Source organism: Hyaena hyaena, unplaced genomic scaffold (assembly GCF_003009895.1).
Source record: "Hyaena hyaena isolate Hyena2069 unplaced genomic scaffold, ASM300989v1 scaffold_638, whole genome shotgun sequence".
In the NCBI taxonomy this organism is placed as follows: Eukaryota; Metazoa; Chordata; class Mammalia; order Carnivora; family Hyaenidae; genus Hyaena; species Hyaena hyaena.
Window position 1 is genome coordinate 112,625 of NW_024081270.1, and position 18,594 is coordinate 131,218.

The 18,594-nt window shown below is 48.8% G+C and overlaps 1 protein-coding gene across 1 annotated transcript in view; it reads left to right on the forward strand.

Moving 5' to 3' along the window:
* The window catches only part of MMP20 (matrix metallopeptidase 20), a 58,516-nt gene that overhangs the window by 8,006 nt on the left and 31,916 nt on the right, over window positions 1–18,594 (forward strand). The window contains exons 2-6 of the mRNA XM_039216554.1: window positions 31–278; window positions 3,896–4,044; window positions 6,195–6,320; window positions 7,086–7,247; window positions 8,073–8,214. Coding sequence (XP_039072485.1) covers window positions 31–278; window positions 3,896–4,044; window positions 6,195–6,320; window positions 7,086–7,247; window positions 8,073–8,214 — 827 coding nt within the window. The remainder of the gene's footprint in view (window positions 1–30; window positions 279–3,895; window positions 4,045–6,194; window positions 6,321–7,085; window positions 7,248–8,072; window positions 8,215–18,594) is intronic.

Below are 18,594 nucleotides of genomic sequence, written 5' to 3' on the forward strand. Positions count from 1 at the left end.
CAGACATGTCCGCCTGCCTCTTCGTTTCAGGCCTACCTTGACAAGTATTACACGAGGAAGGGAGGCCACCCGCTGGGCGAGATGGCCGCGCGAGGAGCCGGGTCCCTGGTCAAGAAGATCAAGGAGTTGCAAGCCTTCTTTGGCCTTCGAGTCACGGGCAAGTTGGACCGGGCCACCATGGACGTGATCAAGAGGCCCCGCTGCGGAGTTCCCGATGTGGCCAACTACCGCCTCTTCCCAGGTGAACCCAAATGGAAAAAAAATACTTTGACATACAGGTAATGAGATGCAGTCCTTTCACAGTCAGAGAGAAACACCCTCTCCTTTCCTTTCCTTCCCCCCCCTTCCCCTCTCTTCCCCTCCCCTCCCCTCTCCTCTCCTCTCTTCCCCTCCCCTCCCCTCCTCTCTTCCCCTCTCTTCCTCTCCCCTCTCCTCCCCTCCCCTCCTCTCTTCCCCTCTCTTCCCCTCCCCTCCCCTCCCCCCCCTTCCCCTCCCCTCCCCTCCTCTCCCCTTCCCTTTCCCGTCCCTTTGGCTCCCTTCTTTCCCCTTCTCTTTTCTTTTTGAAACATCTCCCTTCCAATCTGTATAAAAATCATGGTTCATCACGATCAGAAGGAAGACTTTTTAGGGCTGATCTTTAGACGGTCACAGTGGGGGATTGACTACAAAATATGATCTCAGGATTATCCTGACGACTGGCCATTTTAGACATCACAATAATTTAATCAATAAGAGACAACGCACTTGTTTTTGAAGAAAGATAATCTAATCTAGGATTAATAATCTGATGGTACCAGCCAGTTTTCTTAAAATAATTTCCTCAATCAGAGGGAAGCAATAAAACTCACCTATTAATAAAGAAACTTTTTTATTAACTATAAAAATACTTTATTGATGATTTACTAAATGCCACCTATTGGCATCCAGTTTTGGAGATAAGAGGTGAAGAGACACCTTCCTGACCTCAGGGAGCTCAGAGGCCTTTGGGGGAGACACACACACACAAACACATCATTGTGGCTGCAGGTGTAAGCAGAGAACTCTGGGAGCACAGGGACCCAGTTGGGGGGGGGGCGGATAGCAGGCCTCCTTCCTGAGGGGCCCCTCCACCCTCCGGTGGCTCAGAGGCAGGCAGACACCACTGCCCGCCTGGGCCTGCACCCCTTACTTAGAGGGGGCAGCTGGGCCTGTACCCCAGATGGAGGGCGTACTGCACAGGGCAGGCTGCAGCTGCATCTTAGCCCAGGCCTCGCAAGCGGTGAGGGTTTCCAAGGGCAAGAGGAGTCGGGGCAGACAGAGGCGTGCGGTGGGGGGCCCCCGGGGGGCAGGGGCCGCCCAGGGCAGCAGAGGGCCAGGCCAGGCTTGGGGCCAGACTCTGCTCTTAGGATGAGCACATTTGGCCGATGCCTGGGGATGGGGTGAGACGGGACTGTTAAAACAGCAGCCGCAGGGCTGTGCCGGAGCCAGAGCCTAATGGCTCATGGGAGCCCTGACGCTCTGGGGAGTTTTACATACAGCCCAGGAGCCCCATAAACAGTTGCTAACACAGCATTATTTTTTTTAAGTTTATTTATTTATTTTGAGAGAGAGAGAGGGTATCCCAAGCATACTCCACACTGTCAGTGTGGAGTCCAATGTGGGACTCAAACTCATGGAACTGTGAGATCATGATCTGAGCTGAAATCAAGAGTCGGAAGCTTAACCGACTAAGCCCCAAAAAACAGCCATTATTAAAGAGTAAGCCCTACAAACCTGCAATTTAAAAAACTATGATCATGCACAAATTATTGTATACTACACTGTGTAGGTTATACAGACCTAAAAAGCCAAGGTGATCAAAATGTTGCTTTCTGATCAAAACATGCTACTACTCTCAGTGCTCATGTGGTCATTCATGTTTTTGTTCCTATGATGGACATAACCAGCTGCTGCTCTCTCCCCTCAATGGCACGTGTGGGGGCCACAGGTGGGTGGCTTGTAAATGCCACACCCAGTTCCCAGGTCCCTGTGGTCAAGGGACAACCCAACACCCGTGAGCACAGAGGCTCTTCTGGGCCATCTGTTGGTGGCTGCAAGCCTGAGTCGATAAGGTGATGCTCTCAACACCATTGTCACTCTGCTGTGGTCCAGGAACCACAAAACTCCAAACACGAGGGCAAGAAGCACCCCAAAAAGAGTTGAACTCCCAAGTATGTGTGGGGCAGGGGGAGGCAAGACAGGAAAAATGTATATAAAGCCATGAAGACTTTCCCGGCGTTTACCTGTGTCGCAGAATTGTAGCTGTGACCTAGCTCAGCCAAGACACCGGGAGTCAATGAGGCTAATTGGAAACTCAAAGACGCAGAATGTTGTGATAATATTCCTCGGGCAGCCCCAAGCCCCTCAGCGCACTCGCATTGACCATGCACGCACTCCCGAGCAAGCCCCCTTCCCCTAAAAGGAGAGAGAGAGAGAGCGAGAGAGCACTAGAGCCAGCACAGGCACTCTGTCTCTGCAGCTACTGGATCTCAGAACAACTTCTTGCAACCCAGAGGATTAAAATAGGAAACGCCGCTTAGTGCTTGTGTGTGTACACGTCCGAGTCCGAACTGGGCTCAGATCCCGACTGATCGTGAAACGCAGATGATCCTCGTGTCCTCCGCTCGTTGAGAAGGTCAGGCAGGCTCCGGGCGCGCCCAGCACGAAGCAGGTGCTGCTGGCGTCTGACTGCGATCTCCGCCGCCTCGGCGCTCCAGGTGCAGGCTCTCGGCGCCCCTTGTCCCCCTCGCGGGAGGTCTCCGCGCTCCGGCCCCTCAGTGCTGAGGGCCGGCTCCGCGAGACCTCCCTTCGGGCGCCCAGGACCTGCCCCGGGGCTTTGCGGCTGAGCCAGCACCACCTGCGTGGGAACAACCAGATACTTGTCAAGTGCAGGTTTACGCTCACACCTGTGTATCTGTTGCCCCAGCTCCCCCGTAGTTGCCGCAGGTGCTAACGTCTGACCACCAGCAGAGGCTTTAAAACCCCGCTTTCCTTCACTGGTTCCTGCATTTACCAAGTAGTTGCTGAGCTCCTACTGTGCGCACAGGACCAGCCGAGGAGACAGAGGAAGACAGCAGGGCAGGCGTCTGCTCCCCGGGTGGCTGTTGCTGAGTCAGCTCCTCACTCCGCACCCCTGGCTCCCTCCGAGTCCCAGGGGGCCCCTCCTTTCCCCTGCCCTTCCTCTGCTTGCTGTCGGGAACCCCTACCCCTGCCCTCCTGGGCAGCGGGCAGCCGTCCCAGAGCACTGCCAACCGCCACGCCCACTGTTTGCCCCAAATCCTCTATACTTTTCTGCCTCCAGAAGTCACTGTCGCACCAGCACTTAATGAAAGACTCCAGCCTTGTCCGGGCCGGGTGAGCACCCTTGTTTAAAGCTTGTGTTTCCTCTTTAAGATACGTACTATTTTAAGAGCAGAACATTCCCCCTGCAACGGGGGAAATCCCAATGGCCTTGGAATACGAATTTGCAAAAACTCAAAAGTCCATGTTTTTACTTTTACGATTGAAAGTTTTCAGTCCAGTTGGGGGGAAAAAAGAGGTCCCTTAACTAAAACCATTGTAGGGGAGAGTGGGCATCTCCCGCCCTGTGAAATGACATAGGCTATACTCTTTAAACTCAGGGTGAAAGCCAGACTCTCAGCACCACATGATCTCAACTCTCAGGCCCTTCTTCTTTTCCTAATTGTTTCACCCGTTCCAGCAATTCAACAAATGTGAAAGCAAAATAAGAATTGTTGTTTCGGAGAAAGATGTCTCAGTTGTACATTAGCGTTCGGCCTTTGATTCTTCACCCCACCTCAAGCTCAACAAAATTCTTGCCCTTCTTCGCCAGGAGCTAAACTACTGAAAAGAAAACCCGTTCCTTGTGTCTTCACAGAATATCCAAGTACACGCCGTCCATGGCAGCTGCTGACGTGGACAAGGCAGTGGAGATGGCCTTGCAGGCCTGGGGCAGCGCGGTCCCCCTGAGCTTCGTCAGGGTGACCTCGGGAGAAGCGGACATTATGATATCTTTTGAAAGTGGAGGTACGGTGGGGGGCCCGGGGATCTGCCTGCGAATCCGACTGTCTCCTCCTACAACCCTCAGTGCGAGTGGTGGGCACCGTCCTCTCCTGCACGGGGCGTGACGGGTGGCGGCCAGGGTCCTGGCAAAGTCGTGACGGCCATCAGGCAGAGACTAGAATCAGGGGGTCCCAACAAGGGCTCATCCTCCTGGCCTGGGCCGTTGGGTGGTCGCAGCTTCCGCTTCCGCTGCATCAGAGACAAAGTCTGTGCCATGTAGCTTCCCTGACCTCACCCCACCCCCTGGCGGTGTGCGCCGCACACCAGGAATCTGCACCTTGAATCCTCACTGAAGGACACCCACGCCCCAGTGGCCCTGACTGCTTCCTCCGTACAGCAGTGGGGGGGGGGGGTGCTGCTGTCCTGTCCACATGCTGTGGGGTCTCCAGGCCTCCACCCTGCTCACCCCCGTAAGGAGTGGACACATACCCTTGCACAGGGAGCCCTTTCCGGAACTGCATGTCTAGTGAGCAAATTCAGGAAAGGCCACGAAATTCCTCTGCTTTGTCAGCTTCCAAGTAGTGGGGGCAGCGAGTGCCCTGCCTCCTGCCTCCTCACGCCGTGTCCGAGGGTCCCTGAGACGTCACGTCCTGATCTGAAGTTAAGCTGCTGTCCTGGGAAGGATGTGCCCAGAAGCCAGGAGAGAGAAGGTCATCAGGTCCCCGGGTGAGCCCTCCGAGGTGGCCCTGGGTGTGGCCGGGCTCGCAGAGGCTCCCCTTCCTCCTAGACAGGAAGGCCACCCCCTGAGGTGGCCGCGTGGCTCAGGGCAGCTTCGGAGGCTGCTTCTCTCTATATCATGCAGGTGCTCTTTTCCCTGACACACAAGCTGAGCGGGGGCCATGCTGCTGTTTACCAGGGTCCTTGGAGCCCACGATCTGAGGGCCCCACACTGTGCAGGACCCCGCAAACCAGGGCTTTGTTTTGTTGGGTTTTTAACAAAACCCGGTATTCTCACTAAAATCCTGAAAACCCATGAACATAGCTTCACAACATTGCCTCATTTTGTTCTTCCCCCTTTTTTATTAAAAGCTGTCCATGAGGGGGCCTCTGGGGGGCCCATGGGGTCCGACTTCAGCTCAGGCCATGATCTCATGGTTAGTGAGTAGGAACCCGGCATCAGTCTGTGCTGACAGCTTGGAGCCTGGAGGTGCTTCAGATTCTGTGTCTCCCTCTCTTTCTGCACCCCCACCCCCCACCCAGCTCCTGCTCTCTCTCTTGCGTGCTCTCTCTCCCTGAAAACTAAACGTCAAAAAAACTTTTTTTTAACCATCAATGAAACATAGATAAAATAGAAACATTCAAAGCTTTTAAAGTTGTGATTTTATTAACACCTGTACTGCTTGCATGAGTTTTACATGTGAAACCATATCGAAATCATGCAGAAACTTTCTTCTTCCCCTTGGCTACCTCCCTGCGATGTATCATACTGTAGAGGCAGGAAGCACGCATTTGCTCAGGGCTCTGTCTGAGCCCAGTGCTCAAGGCTGCACCTCCCGCATGCTCTCAGAACAGGGCTGGCCGTGGGGCAATGCCGTCCTCTCCGGTCGACTCACCTGCAGCGTGGGCACCGTCCACACTGTGCCGTGTGTTGGCAGATAGACATGGCAAGAAAAACAGTAACAAAAGACCATTGTTAAATTTTTCATGCTTTGAAATATGAATTATCCCTTTTAATTTTTCAATTTCTCACTGACATGAGAACTTCTTATGATAAATGAATACTGCAAAGTGAATCTATTTGTATGAGAGTGTCAAGGTGATTAGTATTGTCGAGGGGCTCCTGGGTGGCTCAGTCAGTTAAGTGTCTGGCTCTTGACTTCAGCTCAGGTCATGATCTCACAATTTGTGAGTTTGAGCCCCACATTGGGCTCTGTGCTGACAGCTTGGAGCCTGGAGCCTTCTTCGGATTCTGTGTTTCCCTCTCTCTGTCCCTCCCCGTCATTCCCTATCTCTCTCCAAATAAATAAACTTTAAAAAAAATCTGTAAAAAAAAAAAAAATATATATATATATGTATATATATATAGTCCATTAGCCATGACATGAAGAATGCCTTGAGAATCGCCCAGGATCCTCAGGACTAATCGCTACTGGCCTCTCTCCTCGCCTGTCTAGACCACGGGGACTCCTATCCGTTCGATGGGCCTCGAGGGACCCTCGCCCATGCGTTTGCACCGGGAGAAGGTCTGGGAGGGGACACCCATTTCGACAATGCCGAGAAGTGGACTATGGGAATGAATGGTATATATGCACAATTCACCATAACCTGGAAAATATTGTACCTTCTTCTGGGCCTCCACCATGAAACCTTGAGGTCAACGTCCCAGGCCGCCCTTTAACTAGGGGGGCTGGCTAGGAAAAACAAGTAAGCCAAAAATCCACAAGGGAACACCGTAAGGGGAAAGCCCCGCCCACAAGCGTGCTGTAGACTTGACTGACCCTCTCATAGCCAGGGTGTCCAGGCACCACCACGCTCCCTCCACACGGGGCTCTGTGCAGCAGTTACTGTCTCTCACTTGTGCCTGCAAACTGACTGAGCTCAGAAAGGACCTGAGGGCTGTACTCTCCCAAGAAGTGTGCTGGGCATAGGTGGAAAGGTTCCAGAAGGCCATGCCTTGGGAAGCGTGTGTGGATGGCGAGGGGTGGAGGCTGTGACGGCAGGGAGCTAGTCCCACAGTCGGGGCCGCATCCAGATTTCATTGCCACCATTAGCTCTAATTAGGCCCTTCTTTACCAGTCGACAGAGCTTCCCTGACAAGGGACAAAACAGACTGAGTTACGTTTCCATCCTTCCCCAGTCCAAGGCCCCGTCCAGCCAAGGGGGAAGCATAGGCAACGTCAGCACAGCTTGGTCCCAGAATAACTTACCGACCTTTGAATAACCTGCTTATGAAAAGAAAGTGAGTTTACTACTAGGATTTGGGCATAAGTTCTCCGGTAAAGACAGAAAATACTGAAAATAAAATCCCACATTGATGCTGTCTTTTTCTGTCTCACACTGTCTAGGTTTCAACTTGTTCACCGTAGCTGCTCATGAATTTGGCCACGCACTGGGCCTGGCCCATTCCACAGACCCGTCGGCACTGATGTACCCAACCTATAAGTACCAGCAGCCATACGGCTTCCACCTGCCCAAGGACGATGTGAAAGGGATCCAGGCCTTGTACGGTACAGTAGCTACACTTCTTTGACTACTAACCCTGAAAGTCAGAGGCTTTCAGTCTCCAACTTAGAGAAAGTATACTTTGCCAGGAGTTACCTGCACAGGTAAAGATCAATCAGGGGGCTGCCCCACTGTGCCCTTTTGTGAAGAGCTTATCTACCAGATATGAACATGGCTTTCTCTTCTAAGATGTACAATTAAATTCTACATGTTTCCTCCAGAGCACATTGGTCCCTCAACTACCATAAAAAGTATAATCATTTGTCTTGGGTTTTGAGGGGGGCAGTTAGGTGAGAGTCAGAATTTAGAGATTGGGAGAGGATGGGTATATTTTATAGTTTCTTATACATGGTTCTTACTCACCGGCAGATAATTGATCTTATCCCCCTAGAAATGGCAGGGAGGGTGATAACTACACTACTCGGTGGCATAGACAACCTGCAGGCTCACATGGCTCTTCATTTCACCCCACCCTATGACCAGCCTGCCCAGAGTGTTATGTGCTTTCCTCACTTTATAGGCTCAGAACAGGAAGTACCCCCAAGATAATCAATGTGTTAGGTGCTTTACAGACATTACTTCTCAGAAAACCCTCTGCTCCCTCCCGTTTCACCAATGAAAGAACAGAGGTGTGGAGGGGCTAAGTGATGTGCCTGATTCTCACACAACTCAGCAACTAGCGTGGCCGGGATCCAAACCCAGGTCTGCCCGCCACAGACAGCCACGTGCCTCCTCACCTTTTCCTGTACAGAGAAAGAGGGTCTCCAGAGCAGAAGCAGACGGACTCTAGATTCCTGGTACCATGTTGACCGAGTCGCTTTGAATCCTAGGACCCAGGAAACCATTCCCGGGAAAGCCCACTGTGCCGCACGCCCCACCTCAAAGTCCCTCCACCCCCGACCTCTGTGACTCCAGTTCATCCTTTGATGCCGTGACGATGCTTGGGAAGGAGCTCTTGTTCTTCAGGGACCGGTAAGTCCAAGACGTGCCACCAAGTCTTCCCAGGCCTCAGCTCCACACATCACTCCAGAGGCACCTGTTGCCACCACGAGCAAGGATCGTGCAGATGGCATCCTATGTGGCAGTAGAGTGGGAGGCAGGGGTCTCCGGGGAGATCGAGAACTGCCTCAACCACCATTTGTGTGGCACCCGCCACGCTCTTGGTGCTGGGAACAGACTTTCCATATACATACAGTACTTCTCACCCTCTTCGTGCCAAACTAGAGATTAGAACCCCCAATTTACAGAGGAAGAGAGAAACTCAAAGAGAACAAGGCACTTCTCTGAGCTAACCGTTTCACTTAGTGGCTGAATGACATCAGCCCAGATTTGTCTGATGTCTGTTTTGTCCATCACTGTATCCCTAATGAGAGAACATAGTAGTACATGCTCAATTAATATTCAGTAATGGGGTTGGACAGGCAGATGGACAGGCAGGTGGGTGGATGGATGGATGGATGATCAGAGGGATGGATAGCTGGGTGGAAAAATTGCAAAGACGGCACTCTTCTGAAAACCCTCTTTCTCAAGGCCCCTGGACTATCCATGGTCAGCTAGCTGTCAGACGTATAGAGAAGGGAGGAATATTGATAGATTTTAGCTATACTGCAGCTACTGCTCCTTGAGAATACCCTGAGGTTTGAGTTTCTAATACTGTCACTTTGGGAATGTTTCTTTTGGACTTATTATAGAACCTTTAGTGGTTCTGTGAGTTGTAAAGGTTGGGGAGGTGGAGCCTGTATTTAATTTCAATGGCATAGGAGTAATTTATGATGCTGGGGTTGTTGGTGAGGATGCTTTGGGAAGAGCTGTGTTTACAGCTGTGTGAGGTGATCGTGGGGGTTCTGGTTGGTCGTCATTTATCAGTGTTTTTATTGTCATGGACATCAGGGGAATTAAATAGAAGTAAACTTGAGATTTGTGGGACCCCTGGGTGGTTCAGTCAGTTAAGCGTCTGACTTTGGTTCAGGTCATGATCTCACAGCTTGTGAGTTCAAGCCCCGCGTCGGGCTCTGTGCTGACAGCTCAGAGTCTGGAGCTGCTTCCGATTCTGTGTCTCCCTCTCTCTCTGTGTCCCTCCGCACACACTCTTCTCTCTCTCTCAACAATAAACAATAAAAAAAATTTTTTTTAAAGATTTGTATAATGAGAGAGGAAATAAAATTTGAAAACAATTATATTCAAAATTCAAAGCCTTTGAGTTTGAAATTAATGTGAAAGTTTTATTAGGAGACAGGAAATGGTTGCTGGTAATAGGTTTTCTCATTAAAGTACATCTAATAATAACGCTGTTAGTTTTCTATTGGCTGAAAGACTGATGAATAGTGAAAAGCAGTGGTTATCATGGGATAAAACTCAGGGAGGTTGAAAAATGTATACAGGTGAAGGAGAATTAAATTTTCCGTTTTCTGTTACAAGGTCATGTTCAAGTGCCAGGATGAAAGCTGGGCAGTTATGCCGAGTACTGTCTATTCCGGGTGGTGGGGTATAGTTCTGTCAGGAACGGCTGTTGGCCTCACATTGTCAGAAAGAAGAATCCAGCAAAAGCTCTTCCAATTAAAATGAACTTAATAAAAAAATTTACAAAATTAAATAAAAAACACTAAACATAAATAAATAAATAAAATGAACTTAATAGAATGGATTAGGAGAGGATTCTTTCCATTGATTAGAATTAGTGTCAAAAAAACAAGGTTGTCCTAGAAATGTGAAGAAAATAATGGGTCCTCTAGACAGCTGTTGGGAAGCAGCAATGAGTGGGCTCCATAGGGCCCAGGCATTTGTTGGCATACGACATGATGATTTGGGTCATGGGCTCTGATGTGGGGGTTTTCCCCACTACCCAGTAATTCTCTGACACCAGCTGTGTGTTCTACAATTCAGCTCCATTGTGACACCATCTACCCAGAAATAACATCAGATGATTCCACGGATAGAGGGCTCAGTCCACTTCAGATGACAATTCTGACCCACTGGCTGTGAATCATAGATTCCCATGAACCCCTCCTTAGGTGGCTGATGTACTAGAGCAACTTAAACACCTCAGAAAACCATTTACTCACTAGTTTATTATAAAAGGATAGACATTCAGAAACAGCCAGAACAGTGTATGAGGAAAGAGAACAGACCTTCCTTGTCCTCCCCAGGTGCACCCCTCTCCCCACATCTGTATATCTGCACGTTCACCATAATCAAGCCTAACCAGCTTGAGATAAGAAGGTGAAAACCTTTCTCATGTCATTTTGGGTGAGAGCCCAGATTGCTGTCAACAGCGTGGTAATAGCAGCTAGACAGAGTGCTTGTGTTGAATAGCTGTATCATTTTTTGCCATTGGGTGGAAGTGAATTCATAAAAAGACACCTGTTGGATTGAAGTAAAGCTGAGACCATGTTAGGTGTTCAGTGACTGAGGGAGGCTGTTCATGGAGGCCAAATTGGCGGATTTACCAGTTGGAGCCAGACACAGTACAGTTAGTGGAATAAGATCATGACTAAGGTGAAGCACACAAATTTGCTGGAAATCTCCTAAGTCTCCGTTAGATGATCACTTTTGTCCTGGGGCTCTGGCCTCTCAGGAAGCATGGGGGCTGTGCCCGTGACTGCAATTACTGTGGTCACTTCTTTTCTTGGAGGAAAAGAGGAAGCTACCAACACTCTGCCCATCCCCCCCTTTACCGGGGACAGAATTCATTCACACCAGAGTAGGCAGAGGTGGCTCAGGAATGTGCATGTCTGAATACTTTTTATTCCTTTCTTCCCTGGGAAAGTGTTCCTGGAGCCCATAGGGGGACGCAGGTACTGCTGTAGTGGCTGGAGATAGGAAGAAGGATCAGTGCGCAGCCTGCTTTTGCACACCTCAGTTCCGTGAGAGAGAAAGACATTCAGAATACACTGCCATTGCCCCGCGTGCTCACACGACCTCTATGTGCACGTTAGGAGAGAGAGCAAGCTCTCTGGGGTCTACTTGTACAAGGGTAAGGGTACCAGTCACATCAGACTAGGGCCTCACCTAACCCGGTCATCCCCCACTCGCCCCGTCTGATGGTTATCACCGCACCATCACGCTGGGGGCCATGGCTTCCATATATCAATTTGGGGATGGGCAGTGGGACACAAACATTCAGCCTGTAACAGAGTAATCACATTTTTAAACATGTCGTGTATCTTTCCAGATTCTTTTCTTGATAAAGAGATTCTAAATATGGGAGGGAATCAGGGGTGTCCACAAAAGTAGGATTTCATTAGATGTGTTGACATATAAACTTTTCATTCAGTGGTATCTCATTTTTCCATGCCAATGAGTTTTGTCATCTTTATTCTATATATGCAGATATTATTCCAGTGAAGAGATACATCATCATGTATTTAACTAATCCCATATTAGAAATATCTAAATTGTTTCTAATTTTTAAAAATTAAAATTAAATCCACACTGTGTGGGCATCAGAGGCAGATTGGAGCAGAGCCCAGGTTTTAGCACCGGGTGAACTTGGTTTAGATTCTGGTAATGTCTCTTACTGATCAGATGACCTTGAGTGCGCACACACAGTGAGCACTCAGTAAATGGCAAATGCCGTATTTTGGGATGGGAATTGGAAAATCAGGGGCGCCTGGGTGGCTTAGTCGGTTAAGCGTCCGACTTTCGCTTAGGTCATGATCTCGCGGTTCGTGGGTTCGAGCCCCGCGTCGGGCTCTGTGCTGACTGCCAGTCTGTGACTCCCTCTCTCTCTGACCCTCCCCTGCTCACGCTGTCTCTCTCTCTCCTAGAAATAAATAAAAACATTAAAAAATAAAATAAAATAAAAGGCTGAAAATCAGGTGTTCTGTTTTGCAGCTTTTGCAGAGGTGAGGGAAGAGACCAAGCCTGACCTGGCATACCCAGGAAGCCTGCGAGCCGACCACATGCCGTTCCCCCTTCCTCACACCAGTGGATACCAGCCTGCTTGGATGTTTTCNAGTCTGTGATTCCCTCTCTCTCTGACCCTCCCCTGCTCACGCTGTCTCTCTCTCTCTCTCTCTCTCTCCTAGAAATAAATAAAAATATTAAAAAAAATAAAAGAAAGAAAATCTGTACCATGGATCAAGGCTTAGAAACAACTTGAAGGGTTTTTATTATTATTTGTTTTTAATGATTTTTATTGATACTTGTTGGTTATCGATTTCCTTTTTATTATTACCAAAAAGTAAAGCAAAACAGAATTGGTGGGCATTGAGCCAGGAGGGCCAGGCACGGGGCAGGAGGGGCTGGGGTGCAGCAGCTTCACCAGAGGCTGGAGGAGTCAGCCGGAGGCAGGTGGCACCGGGTCCTCGAGGAAGACCTGAGTTGCTGGCCGCGGTGCCGCACCGAGCTCGTTCTTCTGTGGTTGTACGAGGCGTAATGGAGACTGTGAAGTCAAAGCCATCACGCCCTTACAAACAATCATACGTGTTTTCTTTAAAAAGGCAAACCATGTTTAAAACCCTCAATTTATCAGACCATGAGCATTTAGCAATTGCTAATGACTATTTGACAAAGTGTCGCCATAAATCATGAGGGTGGTGAGGGTGGTGACAGAATATGGAAGGAGGCCCTGGTGCAGGAGACACTGAGAAATGAGGGGTCAGGGGACAGGAGTTCTCAGTCCCCACCCCTCATCTCCTCCCATTTCCAACCCGCTGGACTGTGGGGGCAGGGCTGGCAAGCCCAAAGTTCGAGGGAGTACCCTTAGGCAGGGAGTGAGGAGTGCTCCCTTTCCAAGATGGCCCAGGGCCCAGAACCACTCCTCCTCCTCCTTAGGAGGGGGTGCTCAGACATCAGAGGACATCACAGGGACCCCCACTGAGTGCAGTACTTACTGTGATGAGCACTCTGTTATCAGGTCCTTACGACAGACAGGGCCCATGAGCTATGAATGATTGCTCCCTTTTCTCAAGACTCTGAAAGGAGCTACACCTGTCAAGAGCACAGAGCCAGGGACCAGCCACCCTGTGACCTCGCCCCTACTGCCAGCCCTCTGCCTCCCAAGATGCCATTCGGAGCTCAAACCCCATGATCATAGCTCTGATCTCCTCCTGGCTGTCACCAAAAGTCCCTACGTGCTTGCTAAGCCTGGACAAAGAACAGAGCATTCTGTCAAGGCCATGGCTGTAATGGTAGCCGGCAGGCCATTGCCCGCCCCCAGCCCGGAGTTCCACAAAACCAATAGTAATTCATGGAGGAGACCTTTCAAACCATGGACGTCATAACCGCACGGTGTGCAATGCAGAGCCTTCACGGTCACCGTGGGATGGTTGCACCCTCTTGCGGTGTGTTACAGGTCCACTGGAACATTCCAGCGTTCTGGTTGAGAGAATGGGCTTTGACTATACTAAGGTGAAAGTCATAAATGCATGCAACTTACATGCACGTGTATGTCCATGTTTAATTCATACACGTTTATTCTTTACAGTGAATGGTGGGACATTAAGGCCTCCCCACATCTCAGGCAATTAAGGAAGAGAAGGAGCCAAAATTGTGGTTGCATCTCTCAGATTATTGCAGGTTTTATCCAATTTAATATTACTTATAAAATCAAGAATATCACAATCGGCAACAGACTTCACAAGAGTAATAGCATTTTGCATACGGAATAAGCACGAAACTTGATTGGGTCCAAATCCTTCATGCTGGAGGTGAGAAAGGTGGGCCCCGTCTGTCCGTCAGCACAGCAGACCCTCCTGCCAGCCGGCTCTTGGCACTCCTCGTCCAGAGCCCATCTCGTCCCTCGAGCACTGTGTCCTGACATGAATGCCCTCTAGCCTTCTGACCTGAGTTCCCTGGGGTGTGCAGGGAGAGCACATCAGGGCTGCTCCTGGCCTCCAGGGCCTCACCTGCCGCCCAGGTGAACAGCCACACAGAGAGGAAAGTCCTTAGACCATCAAGGTGTCCTGAAAATGTTTGATAGTTTTGTCCACATTCTATTTTATTCTGAAAACAGGATTCTTTATTAAGGATAACTGTTGATCGCTAATAGCCGTGTTCTGAATGATGTTACGTATCTTAGATCTGCATGAAAGCATTCGTCAGGCTACGCAAGTCAGAAATGAAGAGGATGAATGAAAGGGACATCCTGAAGGGAGTACCCAGCATGCTGTGGATGCTCATTTAGTGAGGAGACAGTAGAAAAGCAGAGTCCAAGACAGAAGATAGGAAATCCACGATGTGTGGGGACACACAGAAACTCTCGGTGTTAGATGTGCTGCATTGAGGGTGACGGCAATCTAGTGGGTTTCATAGAAACTGGTGCTCAGGGGAGCACTCACAGTCATCCCTGGGGCCCTCCCTTGTGGACGAGGCAGAAGAGGACCTGGAAATGAACTCTAATAATAACAGTTGACATTCATTGATCACCCTACAATGTGCTGTGTGCTGTGCTAAGCATTTTCCAGACACTTTCTCATGTATGCACCTGTTATTTTCCCCAGCTGTAATTTTATACATCAGAGAGAGAATCCTTTAGTGCAGCTTCAAATAAATGAGGGAAAAGAGGATTCCGCCTCCCCCCCCCCCCACAACGTGAGCAATAGTAGAAAAGGATGCCAAGTCCATCAGACTGAGGACTGAAAAAAAGAGATATGCTGGTCAGGATGAGGGGTGTCCTTTCAGCAGAGGAGTGAGGAAGGAATCCAGGTCCTGGATAGCAAAGGTTGGGAGGCAAGTGGAAACAGTAGATACAGCTCATCCACCTGAGAGTTGTGTCAGTAACAGAAAAAGGTAAGTTAATAGCTGGATCAGGCAGCAGGGTCAAATGAGAGTTTTTCAAAAATGGAAAGTACTTGGGCATGTTGGAAGGCATGACAAGGAGCCAGCAGAGAAACAGAAGTGCAAAGGAAGGAGGAACAATGAACTACAACTTTCTGAGTCTGGCATCCCTCAGGGATCCACAGCTTTGAGCCCAACCTGCACACCTGAAGGCTCCCTGGGAAGGTATCTTTTTTTGGTATAAGATTGCGTCATGGAAAGGGAGCAGATGGCACTGTATTTACTTAGACTGATTCTCTGTTGTGTATTAAGAATCCGATAAAGAGGCGGAAGGTGTAGTAGGAGCCCGGATTCCTTGTCCATTCTGGACGCTCTTCATCTGGCCAAGGATGGGGTCCTTTATAGCTTCACAGGTTCTGGCTGATAAGTATGGACCCCCACAGGCTCATCAAATGGGTCTGAACAAGTTAAGGTCACTGAGCCCTGCTCTGGCCATTTTAAGCACTTCCTACATATGGGTCTTCAATTTTACAAACGTTTTCCTTGGGCTCCAGGAGATGAATGATGACTGTTTTATTTCTTGGCTTTTATCTGGTTAGTGGAACTCCCCAAAGTGAGTGGCCTGTCAGCCAATGATGTGATAGTTTGGACTTCAGAGCTCCCAGTGACAAAAATTTCACATCAATGAGATAAATTTAGGAAGAAACTTAGCTCTACAGATAAACTCTGAGGTTAAGCATTACCTATCACCAATCAGTACATTTGTATGGTAGAAACCTGTCTTTCTGTAGTATCTACAAATTATTGTAAGAGTAGTCGGAGCTTCTAAAACATTATCTCAATTGATCCTTGGAAGTATCGTTACAGATATTAGTGTGAGATCTTATCTCACTTTTATTTGACAGGAAATTGAGTCACAAAAAATTGAGTGACTTACATGGGGTCACACATCTCCCAAGCTCCCTTGCCCTGTCACAAGACCACACAGCCCCATCTCCGTGGGACATAAGCAGCAGTTCGATCAAAAGCATCAAAAACATAGAAGAAACATCCTTCTCTCCCCTGAACCTGGGGAGCAGGATGAGAGAGAAGAGCAGTCAAGGAGAACAAAGGGTCGAAGACAATGAAAAGTGAAGGTTTCCATTCAGCTCATGCTGAGTTACCCTGACAGGGAAGGGGTCAGCCCACACTGGTGGAGAAGATGACTGGGTACAACAAAGAAAGAACAAAATTCAGCAAATGTGGAGCACGAGCCCTGGTGTTTGGGGGCTGGAAAGATGGATAAACCATGACCCCACGCAAGGTGAAGGCCAGGTGCAGGTTACGGGTGGAGAAGTCTCAAATTTGATGAATTAGCTTCTGTTCTTTAGGGAGAGGGAATAAAAATTTCAGAGAATATGAAAATTGGCGATCAAGTTAGTTCCTCTCAGTCTCTGGCACCCACTTACGAAGCCAACAAATATTTACTGAGCCCTGACCATGTGCCAGGCACCGCACTGGCTCCAGGGAACCAAGAGATTAAACAGTGCAGCTAAATGTGTAATCAGCAGATCCATCCTGTCCATAAACCCCATTGTCCTGCCCTGCTTATCAAAGTTCAGATTATAGACTATTGATAGAGTGATTACTTATTTCCACTGCCAGTTCCAATACATCCTTTAGCTGCTTTTTTCCAAGCAGTACATGGGCTGTTTTTCTGTTGGCTTAGATCTTAAACCCATTGACAGATGAATCAGGAGGTTATCTGCTATACTCCGCGGGGGAGATGGTTGTCAATTTTAATTCATTTATTACTGTAATCACTAGCTCCAAGTTTGTGGATCCCCTGAGTGTGAGTTCTGTTGCTTCATTACCCACCCTTAACGTCCTGAAAGTGTTCATGATTTAAGATTATTTTGGAACTTGTGCTATTTTACACAAGTGATGGATATAGTATTTATTTCTATCTTATGTGTCCAGTTTATGCATTACAATACATTGTCACAGTGTTTCAACCAAGGTTTCATAACTTTGGCACTACTGATGTTGTGACCAGGTAGGTCTTTCTTGGTTAAGCTGTCTGTGGACGGTCTGATGTTTAGCAGCATTCTTGGTCACCACCCATTACACCCCAACTGCTCTGACCATCCCCAGTTACCACAAGCTAAATTGTCCCCAAACGTTGCCAAACGTCTCCAGGGGCACAAGATCGCTCTTAGTTTAGAATGACCACTTTCCTTCGATCTGGTCCTCACAGTACCTGCAGGATATGAAGTCAAGATGTATTCAGAAAGGAATTTTAGATTCTACTACGTGTGACAAGTTCCGACAGCACATTTTCTCCTAATCACTACATTTTACTCCCTCTGCTCCTGAGTCATTCAGGACATCCGTGTCCCAACTGCAATGAAAGATGAGGCTTAAGTTTGCCTACAGTCACCTGTTAGCTTTTAAATGAAAAATGAAAGGAAATAGTTCCCAGCTTTAGGGGGCCTGAGAAGAAACGGCTGGAATTCCTCTGAACCTCATCAGAAACATGATTCAGGTGGTGACTTGTCACCAGAGGATGTGTCTGCCCCTCCCTGCCTGCTCTCCTCACCTCCTCATCCCCACCATCCCCCCCCCTGAAGTGCAAGCTCGATCCATGCCTTAAGCAGCATTACCACAGTGACATGAACAGTCAGCACTTCAGAACTGTGTGTTGGATTAAGTGGAAAACAGTTGCCTTTTTGGATTTCTCATCAGGTTTTTGTTATCAAAACTCAGATGACAGACTATGAACTTGATCTTTTTATGTTTTCATACCCAAATCTGGGTTCCCAAACCTGCGTTCCTGTCCTGGTGGCAGAGAGAAAGAAGGGGAATCAGTCCCTCTTGGCTTCAGAGATACCTAGCTCTGATTAAACGAGACACCAAATTATGAAAAAGGAAACTCGAGATCGCGGGGCTGGGAATGAACACGTGACAGATATCAGTTTGAGATGAAAATTAAGACAGCTATGTCTGCCCCTAACCACCAGATGACCTCTGGCCCCTCGCCTCCCCCCACCTGGGCATTTCTGGGTCTCGGTTTTTCATCCGTTCATACATGTATTCTAGATCAGGCTATGATGCGCAAGGCACAGGGTGTGGAGGGAACCCTACATAGATACCTGCCACCCTGTGTATTGCAGGTGTCCAATTAGCAAGTGGATAGCACCTAGGCAAATAATAATCTTTATTTTTTAAATAGTTTATTGTCAAGTTGGTTTCCATATAACACCCAGTGCTCATCCCCCCCATGCCCATCATCCCCCTTCCCCTCCCCCCCCACCCATCAGTCCTCAGTTTGTTCTCAGCATTCAAGAGTCTCTCATGGTTTGCCTCCCTCCCTCTCCCCAACTGTTTCCCCCCTTCTCCCCCATGGTCCTCTGTTAAGTTCCTCCTAATCCTCCTATACGTGCAAACATACGGTATCTGTCCTTCTCTGCCTGACTTATTTTGCTCAGCATAACACCCTTAAGGTCCATCCACTTTGCTACACATGGCCAGATTTCATTGTTTCTCATTGCCATGTAGTATTCCATCGTATAAATAAACCACATCTTCTTGATCCATTTGTCCGTTGATGGACACTTAGGCTCTTTCCGTATTTTGGCTATTGTTGAGAGTGCT